The sequence below is a fragment of the Sinocyclocheilus grahami genome, unplaced genomic scaffold (genome assembly GCF_001515645.1).
Source record: "Sinocyclocheilus grahami isolate Dianchi unplaced genomic scaffold, SAMN03320097.WGS_v1.1 scaffold2152.1, whole genome shotgun sequence".
NCBI lineage: Eukaryota > Metazoa > Chordata > Actinopteri > Cypriniformes > Cyprinidae > Sinocyclocheilus > Sinocyclocheilus grahami.
In genome coordinates, this window is record NW_015507331.1 from 60,871 (window position 1) to 70,768 (window position 9,898).

The 9,898-nt window shown below is 39.9% G+C and overlaps 1 protein-coding gene across 1 annotated transcript in view; it reads left to right on the forward strand.

The window, feature by feature from the left end:
- Positions 1–7,917, forward strand: part of LOC107574220 (methyl-CpG-binding domain protein 5-like) — an 18,499-nt gene extending 10,582 nt beyond the window's left edge. Inside the window, exons 3-7 of the mRNA XM_016260680.1 lie at positions 475–680; positions 4,844–5,785; positions 6,101–6,174; positions 7,223–7,298; positions 7,406–7,917. Of these exons, the coding sequence (XP_016116166.1) occupies positions 475–680; positions 4,844–5,785; positions 6,101–6,174; positions 7,223–7,298; positions 7,406–7,465 (1,358 nt within the window). The 3' untranslated portion in view covers positions 7,466–7,917. The remainder of the gene's footprint in view (positions 1–474; positions 681–4,843; positions 5,786–6,100; positions 6,175–7,222; positions 7,299–7,405) is intronic.
- Positions 7,918–9,898: the final 1,981 nt, after the last annotated feature.

Consider the following 9,898-nt stretch of genomic DNA (forward strand, 5'->3'; position numbering starts at 1 on the left):
CTTAAAAATCATTCAAAGCTGTCACTCATCATCTTAGTTCATCGCGAGCTCACATTTATAATCAGCGAAGCTCTCTACACTGTGTGATGAATCTCTTATTTACACCCTGTCTACACTTTGCTTATGAAGGATTGGTGAGATATGTCTGTGATACATTACTCGACGCTGCAAAAACACGTAGAAAGCTTTGAAGCTTCCCTGAGCGCAATCACAAGTATGGTCAGTCGCACTGGTGCTCCTAAAATAAATTTCATAGTCGCACGCAGTAGTTTTCAGTCGCAAATGCGACTGAAATGGTCGCACTGTCGAGCCCTGACATGTCTTTCGTTTAATTTGGCATTTTTTCAGATTAAGATATTTTAGTTCCTCCTGCTTGCATTCTTTTGCATATTTTATTTCCTCTGTGCTGACCAGTCCAGCCGATGTAGAGATGTTGGGGCCTGACCGCTGACGCTGTTGTGTCGTTGCTAACAGGTGATGCGGCGGCGCTGAGCTGCAGCATGGCTAACACTCCTCAGATGATGGCGTCCGCGGGGCACCTGTACCATCAGCAGCAGCAGCATCCGGCGCTGCACGTCTCTGCTTATCCGGGCCAGGGCCATTCCTTCACTACGGCTCCTTTCACAGACAGTAGTGTTCCTAACTCCAACAGCTTGTCTTGCCTGTACCAGGATTATCAGGTGACTCACTCAGTCCAGGGCTGTATGTATAAAGCCGCTCAGAGTAAAATTTTAGTCCTAAGTGTGTCAAAATTCTAAGAATGACATCATTTTACTCTTATTCCTAGACTTAAGAATAAGAGTGATTCAAAAAGGTTCTTAAGTGGCTAAGACTGGTCTCAGCTCCTAAATTATTTAAGAGAGCTGGAGAGGTCTCCTAACCTAGTTAGGAGTAACAAGATGGCAGCAAAGAGGAGACGACAAACACTTTCCAATGAAGATATGACACATTGGAGTTATATGATGATATGGAGTTGATAAAATGATACAAACTTGATTGTCAAGACCCAAGTCTTCAACAGGTCAATGCTCTAACTGCAGAAATGAAAGTAGTAATACAATTTTTTTGGCTGGAAAATTGGAAAAATGCAGCAATGCACCGGTGATGACACTGTAAGCAGGGTCTTGCATATTGTGGCACTAACCCCACCAAACACAACAGTGGCCAAAAGTGATGTGTGTTTTTTAAATTTTTTTTAATGACCCCACATTTCACTTAAACCATCAAAATACAAAGGAAAAAAAAACACTGACCAGTGTTGCCAACTGCTTCTAAGAATGACATCATTTTACTCTTATTCCTAGACTTAAGAATAAGAGTGATTCAAAAAGGTTCTTAAGTGGCTAAGACTGGTCTCAGCTCCTAAATTATTTAAGAGAGCTGGAGAGGTCTCCTAACCTAGTTAGGAGTAACAAGATGGCAGCAAAGAGGAGACGACAAACACTTTCCAATGAAGATATGACACATTGGAGTTATATGATGATATGGAGTTGATAAAATGATACAAACTTGATTGTCAAGACCCAAGTCTTCAACAGGTCAATGCTCTAACTGCAGAAATGAAAGTAGTAATACAATTTTTTTGGCTGGAAAATTGGAAAAATGCAGCAATGCACCGGTGATGACACTGTAAGCAGGGTCTTGCATATTGTGGCACTAACCCCACCAAACACAACAGTGGCCAAAAGTGATGTGTGTTTTTTAAATTTTTTTTAATGACCCCACATTTCACTTAAACCATCAAAATACAAAGGAAAAAAAAACACTGACCAGTGTTGCCAACTGCTTTCAATTGAAAGTAGCTAAACTGGTCACTTAATGTTGCTAGATGACCTCATAAAGGTGAGTTCACTGATCTATATTTGTATTAGTCAAGTCACCTTTATTTATATAGTGCTTTTAACAGTACAGATTGTGTCAAAGCAACTGTGCAGCATTAATTAGTAAAATAGTGTGTCAATGCAAAAGGAGAATAGTAAACACTCAATTTTCAGTTAAAGGCAGTCATTAAATTCAGTGATGTCATCATCCAGCTCAGTTCAGTTTAAATAGCATCTGTGCGATCAAGTCCACGATATCGCTGGATATTAAGTGCTGTCAAATGATTAATTGCGATTAATCACATCCCAAATAAAAGCTTTTGTTTACATAATATATTTGTGTATACTGTGTATATTTGTGTATATAAATACAAACACATGCATGTATATATTTAAGAAAAATTTTGTTTATATATTAAATGTGTATATATAATATAAAATATGAGAATATAAATATATAAATGTATATACATGTAAATATTTTTTAAATGTATACTGTATGTGTGTGTATTTATTTATATATATATATATATATATATAGGCCTGACCGCTGACGCTGTTGTGTCGTTGCTAACAGGTGATGCGGCGGCGCTGAGCTGCAGCATGGCTAACACTCCTCAGATGATGGCGTCCGCGGGGCACCTGTACCATCAGCAGCAGCAGCATCCGGCACTGCACGTCTCTGCTTATCCGGGCCAGGGCCATTCCTTCACTACGGCTCCTTTCACAGACAGTAGTGTTCCTAACTCCAACAGCTTGTCTTGCCTGTACCAGGATTATCAGGTGACTCACTCAGTCCAGGGCTGTATGTATAAAGCCGCTCAGAGTAAAATTTTAGTCCTAAGTGTGTCAAAATTCTAAGAATGACATCATTTTACTCTTATTCCTAGACTTAAGAATAAGAGTGATTCAAAAAGGTTCTTAAGTGGCTAAGACTGGTCTCAGCTCCTAAATTATTTAAGAGAGCTGGAGAGGTCTCCTAACCTAGTTAGGAGTAACAAGATGGCAGCAAAGAGGAGACGACAAACACTTTCCAATGAAGATATGACACATTGGAGTTATATGATGATATGGAGTTGATAAAATGATACAAACTTGATTGTCAAGACCCAAGTCTTCAACAGGTCAATGCTCTAACTGCAGAAATGAAAGTAGTAATACAATTTTTTTGGCTGGAAAATTGGAAAAATGCAGCAATGCACCGGTGATGACACTGTAAGCAGGGTCTTGCATATTGTGGCACTAACCCCACCAAACACAACAGTGGCCAAAAGTGATGTGTGTTTTTAAAATTTTTTTTAATGACCCCACATTTCACTTAAACCATCAAAATACAAAGGAAAAAAAAACACTGACCAGTGTTGCCAACTGCTTTCAATTGAAAGTAGCTAAACTGGTCACTTAATGTTGCTAGATGACCTCATAAAGGTGAGTTCACTGATCTATATTTGTATTAGTCAAGTCACCTTTATTTATATAGTGCTTTTAACAGTACAGATTGTGTCAAAGCAACTGTGCAGCATTAATTAGTAAAAAATTGTGTCAGTAATGCACAATTTTCAGTTAAAGGCAGTCATTAAATTCAGTGATGTCATCATCCAGCTCAGTTCAGTTTAAATAGCATCTGTGCGATCAAGTCCACGATATCGCTGGATATTAAGTGCTGTCAAATGATTAATTGCGATTAATCACATCCCAAATAAAAGCTTTTGTTTACATAATATATTTGTGTATACTGTGTATATTTGTGTATATAAATACAAACACATGCATGTATATATTTAAGAAAAATGTTGTTTATATATTAAATGTGTATATATAATATAAAATATGAGAATATAAATATATAAATGTATATACATGTAAATATTTTTTAAATGTATACTGTATGTGTGTGTATTTATTTATATATATATATATATATATATATACTGTACATATTAAATATACACAGTACACATAAATATATTACATAAACAAAAACTTTTATTTTGGATGCGATTAATCACGATGAAGCGTTTGACAGCACTAATATATATTTAAATAGATAAGTGATCTCGCCTTTTATGACGTCATGGGAGAGTCTCGGAATGTAGATAAGGTTTGTCCAAGAAATTGATTTTGTTGTCTCTAAAGGTATGAGGAAGTCACTAAATCTAGTGACAAAATCACAACATTGACTACAACATAAGTTATTAATATTTCATTGGTCCTCTTGTTTTTGCATGTGTTCATAATTTCTTTGTATGACAGCATTAGGGTTATGACCTCACTATTTGGCATGTTTCATTGCATTATTATCACAAATAAAATAACTGACTCTAAGCAACTATGCAATATGCTTACAAAATCTTGCACATTTTTGTTTTTTAATTAAGGGTGAAGATGTCCAATTTCCTAGGCCGGACATCACTTTTGGCCACTACTATATGGGAGTTTATTGACTTTCCAACTGACCACCAAACCATATTGCAAAAACAAGCCACTTTTATGAGGATTGTGGGCTTTCCTGGAGTTGATGGAGCCATTGATGTTCACTCCAACTGTAAACGAGGAGACATACCTAGAGAAAACAAAGCATCAGTAATAATTTGTGATAATTTTGCACAATGCAAAGCATTTTTTTAAATACATTTAAATATTAAAATATTTAAATATTTGTCTTAATTAAATGTTTTTTTTTTTTGTAGGTACGTTAAATGATTGGTGTTGTGCTGCTGTGACTTTGCTCACTATTGGCTGGTTCTGAGGTCGAGGGTTGACATCATTGTAGTCCTTAGTTCAACACTTAAGAATCAGTCTTAGACTTTACTTAAAGTTGCTTTTAGCTTCTTTATAAAAGTCTCGTACTCTTAGAAAAGTCCTACTCTTTACTAAGAATTTTTTGACACTTTAGTCAAAGCTTAAGACTATTCTTAAGAGCATGTCTGAGAAGTTTTATATAAACGGGCCCAGTGAAACAGCTCTTTTCTCTGACTGTAGCGACCCTGCTCTAAATGAGACGCTTCTGTTTGTGTGTTCAGGGCTGCATGCCTGACGGCGTCCCGCCGGCTATGAGCTCTCTCTCTGGAGACGCAGGCCTGTACCGCGACGCTCCGCAGAAGCTGCAGGGTGAGGTTTCTGTGCTGGGGGGCTCTGGAGGTCAGAGTTCGGTGGATGCGATCTACAGAGCGGTGGTGGACGCCGCTGGCAAAGGCATGCATGTGACCATCACTACCGGCGTGAGCACACAGTCCAGCCCCGTCCCCGCGCTCAGCGCCATGAGTGCCTTCACTGCCTCTATCGGCCCGCCGCTCAGCCTGCCTCATGCCGTCAGCGCCGTCATTCACACGCCACACGGATCCGAGGGCACGAGCCGCCCGCCGCACAACCGCAGGAGCTCAGAGCAGAACACTCCTGACGGTGCTGACACCCACGAGTTCTTCCGCTCGCCGCGGCCGCACTGGGACGAGCCCAGCCATGCACACTGGAGAGGAGAGGAGTTTCTGGAGTGCTCCACACAGGTGTGCAGCAGCAAAGCCCTGATGGAGTGTCTGCCGGAGATGGCCTCCGACGCTCAGACAGACGACAGCGCTAGCCTGCGGTTTAGCCACCGCTCCAGAGAACGGCTGGAGCTCAACGGAGCGGTGCCTCGCGGAGGATACGGGGAGCCGCTCACCGGAGACGACCAGTCGCCCGGATCCTCCACCAGCTTGGAAGGTCCGCTGCTCAAAGACTACACTCACTTCAACGGGCACTTTAACGGACACTGTGCACCCAGCCCCTCGGACACCAGGAGCCTCAGCAGCGAGGAGGAGCTGAGGCACCCAGACTCTCCTTCAGCAGAGATGCTGCACTACAGGCCTCGGGCCTTCAATGTGAGCGAGCTGGTCTGGCCGATCAAAGGCTTCCCGCCCTGGCCGAACAAACTGATGGGAGAAGAGCATGGGCGCAATCCCAGCATGCAACTGTCAGAACAGGCCAGGGTAAGAGACGCTGCCTTGTCCTGTCTATATGCCCTTGAAGGTGCCTAATGCAAAAGTCATTTTGTTATTATAAAGTGTGAAAATGTTACAGAAGCGTCATGTCATTTAGCCGTAGAGCAGCGGTGAACGCTGCAGTGAGATTTGTGTCTTGGTTCTGGTGGGGCGACTGATGATCTGTGAACTTGTCAGTGGTTGTTCGGATTATAAGGGCTTTGAGATCAAAGATTTAAGTAAAATCTTTTAACTGCAGTAGTAAATATTGCAGATAATATTTCTCTGGGTAACAGATCTGCTGTTTAAACTCTTGTTTTTTAGGTGGAACCGGAGCAGCTGAAAACACTAACACAAGACCTTCAGATGCTGGACAGAGCCAGCAAAAAAACCAGGAAGTAAGTTTCTCTGTAACACAGCGATCCTACAACACTCACATGCTGGAAAACATTTACAAGTGGAAAAAAGAGATGCTCAAACCAAAAATCTAAAATTCATCTCCATTGAAGAAAAGTTGCAACACCCACTCGAGAAGGAAAAAAAACTATTGAGATGTTGAATGGTGTGTCTGAGTTTTTACATGCTGTTTAAAAGCAAGTAAAATAATAAGCTGATGCTACTATGATAAGAGACCAGCACATGACAGTCTTGTTCAGACACTACAGCTGATCTGAGATCTGCGTCCCGCCAGACTCCTCTTTATAATGCTCTCAGATTTCCTAATTCTCCCTTCAGCAAACACGGAGAATGGGATAATAGTTTCATGGTATTTTATACACTTCAGTGCTCTGTATTTAATGCCTCAAAGTCACCTTTCACCCAATTTCTAGTGGTAGGTTCACAGTTGTAAGTTCAATTCACGTTTATTTGCATAGTGCTTTTCACAATACATAGTTTCAGAGCAGCTCTCCAGAAAATGAATGTTTCTTTGATATAAGGTTATTTGGCCAGGGAAACGTCTTTACTCAGTTCTTTAATGGATTTATAAAAAAATGTTTAGTCAGGAATAATCTTACATTTATCAAGTACTGAAATGAAAAATCTTGTTTGTTATATTGATGCGAGTTGGTTCTTGTTTTTTTCAATTCCTACAGTATGTTTGTTTCTTTTGATATACATTGATCCCTGAAAATAGCTATAGATGCTGTTATGGCAGTAAAATTAAACGAATATAATTCAGCCAGGGACCAGGAAGTTTTGAGAAATCTCGTTAATCTCTGATCCCCAGTCGATGAAAAACTCCATCGGCGGTGAGATGTTGAGAGGAAACAGACTCATCTAGCAACCAAATTATGTCAATAACAATAATACATAGACTAAGATAGTACAAGTCATTAATATCACATTCTTTCATGTTTCTTTCTGAGCGCTTGTGTTTTTGTTTGGCTTGACGTCTGTTGTTTTTAAAGGTGTGCTATTAATGCATCTCGTATCTCTCTCTCACAGGGCGGGAAAACTGAATCATCATTTAGAAGCTGCGATTCATGAGGCCATGAGTGAGTTGGACAAGATGTCTGGAACTGTGAGTTTCTCTCTCACACACACACACACACACACACACACCTCATGGAGCTTGTTCTGATTGGATGATGGGATGATACAGTGAAGCTGTTGTCTGTCGATCTGCAGGTTCATCAGGATCGTCAAGTCAAGCTGCCCAAACCCAAGAGGAGGAAGATCTCCAGATAACAGCAGCGTCAGTGTCTCTCTCTCTTTGATCGTGGTGCTACACTCTAGCAGACGGCTCATCGTGGCTCCGCCCTCATCCAGTGACTGACAGGTGCTGGATCAGCCAATTAGAAAAGGCAGCAAAAACAACTTGCTGAAAAACTATTTTTTGTAGTGTACAAGGAAAAATATAAAAAATGCAAAAAAACAAAAAAGAAAATTACTGCATTTAAGAACACAGACAGTCCAAATATTTCTGATATGTTTTCGATGTGTATATAGACAATACAGAAATGTCATGGTAAAAACATGGGAAGAAGTGTAAATACTGTAGGGTAATGACATGTACAAGCCAACTCAATGCACACTTTATCTTCAGCTGTACAAAACACAAAACAGAAATGTCTCATCGGCCCATAAGGCCCTGCGACATTACAATGAATAAGAGTCAATCTGAGACTTTTCTAAGCTTCAGTTTGAGGTTTATAATTGTCCCGTGTCATTTTGCTGAGTTTTCTGTCTTTATATGGTTAAGTTGGTCTCTCCTTTGTGGTATTTGTTTGAGTTAGACAGCACTGGTTTGTGAGGTTTAATTGGAGTCGTTCTTACTGTAATGGCCAACGAAGAGGAAAACTAGGGGCCTTATAATGTGTTATAAGTGATGCATGGACTCCCTGTTTATTTGACCTGTTCAGTTAAACTTGGCAATAATACGGCCCTGCACACAAAGCCTTATACTTGTGTACACACACACTTCAGTATTATTCTGTTAACAGTGTTTCTTTGCCTTTCATGATGCACTCAGTATTTTCTCTTTTAAAGTTTCACTCATCAAGAAATTAACAGTACTTTTGGAAAATCTTAATTTCGCTGTCCACTTGATAGAAACCTCCAGTCATATCAGTAATGAAATAAAATTAGATTGACTCTACATGAAGAGGCACAGGGGCCTCATGAGATCACATGACCAGCCGAACACCAATCACTTTATCTCAGTAACGTGGAAAAGGGAAAACGCTGTCAGTAGCTGCAGACTTTAGCTTCCACACGTCAGGAGTCAGAATCAGTCGAGAACGGGAACATATCAGCCAGCCGACGTCAGAAACCACTGAGCGGCCCAATCTGTGTGTAATACGGTGATGTTGTGTTCGTGTGCTGCATTATGGAAAGACACAGATGAGCTGTAGATGTGTTGAATCTCATACAGACTCATGAAAGTCCTGCTATCATTCAGATTCAAGTTCTAAAGGGGTTCATGGGAAATGTCACTTCTGAGTGACAAACTGAGAGGAGTTTGTTTTTGTCTTGGTGTCTGTTATACTTTCATGAATATATGATCAGAAGGGTTAGAGAAGTGACTTTAGGGATCATAGACTGGGAAATGGAACAGGTCAGAGGTCAGTGTCGGTTGCACAGAATCACTTGAGAACACGGTGTGACATGGACATCTGCCAGCAACACTAACTCAATATGAAGAGCTGATTGAATTATTTTTGTGTGTAAACTCTATAGGTATGTGTGGGATTCGCAGCACATTGCTGTGTGAAACACTCATCAGCTTGCATCCGTTTGAAACTCTAAAGCAGGGCAGATTAAATAGCAGATATTGGCTGTTTTCTCTCCTTGTCGTCAATCTTTACAGAAATCTCACTACGAAATTAAGTGCAATATTTCCATTCTGTGGAACTGGGAACTATATCGGCGCAGATATCATTGTAATGTGTTTCAGAGGAGAAATGGTTCAAGCCCGTGAACAGACTCGGTCAGCTCGTGCGTCTCTGCTGGTGAAGTCGGCTCTGTTGTTAGCGCAATGCTGCGGCTCTGTGTTCAAAGTCTTACTGTTCAAGGTCAAAAACATTTTGTGTTCATGTGGTCAGTGTTGCCCAAAACATTTTCCATTTCAATTCTTCAGTCCTTTTCTTTCATTTCCTCTGTGCGTGCGTGTGTGTGGACATTTTTATTTTATTCTCTTTGCTTGCTGTTTTTTGATTGGTATCTGACTGGTATTACAAACCTTTCTGATGTCAGTATTTTTTTTCAATAAGTATCTGAGTATATATTTTCTCACCAGTATGTACTTTACAGCAGTCGACTTTGTAAAGTATGTTGTGCACTTGATTATGTTTGTTTCTGATAGCTTTGATGTGGCTGTTAGGTTTAGATTGTTAAAGTCCATAATTTCTTATTGTTTCATTTAATTTTTTAAGATGTCCTAAACAGCAGTTTTGTAAATATTGTGAACATTACAGGTCATGCTGTGATGTGACATTGAAATGATGTTGCACCAATGTTTCAATTAAAACCTGGTCACTAAATCTTGGTCATTAAACTGGCATTTTTACTGTAGCTTTATATGATGGATCATCAGAAATTATTCAAAGTATATTTTAGTTTTTTTCAAATTCATGTTTTAATACTATTTGTTGATTACATGGTTGATTACATTTTGTTTTA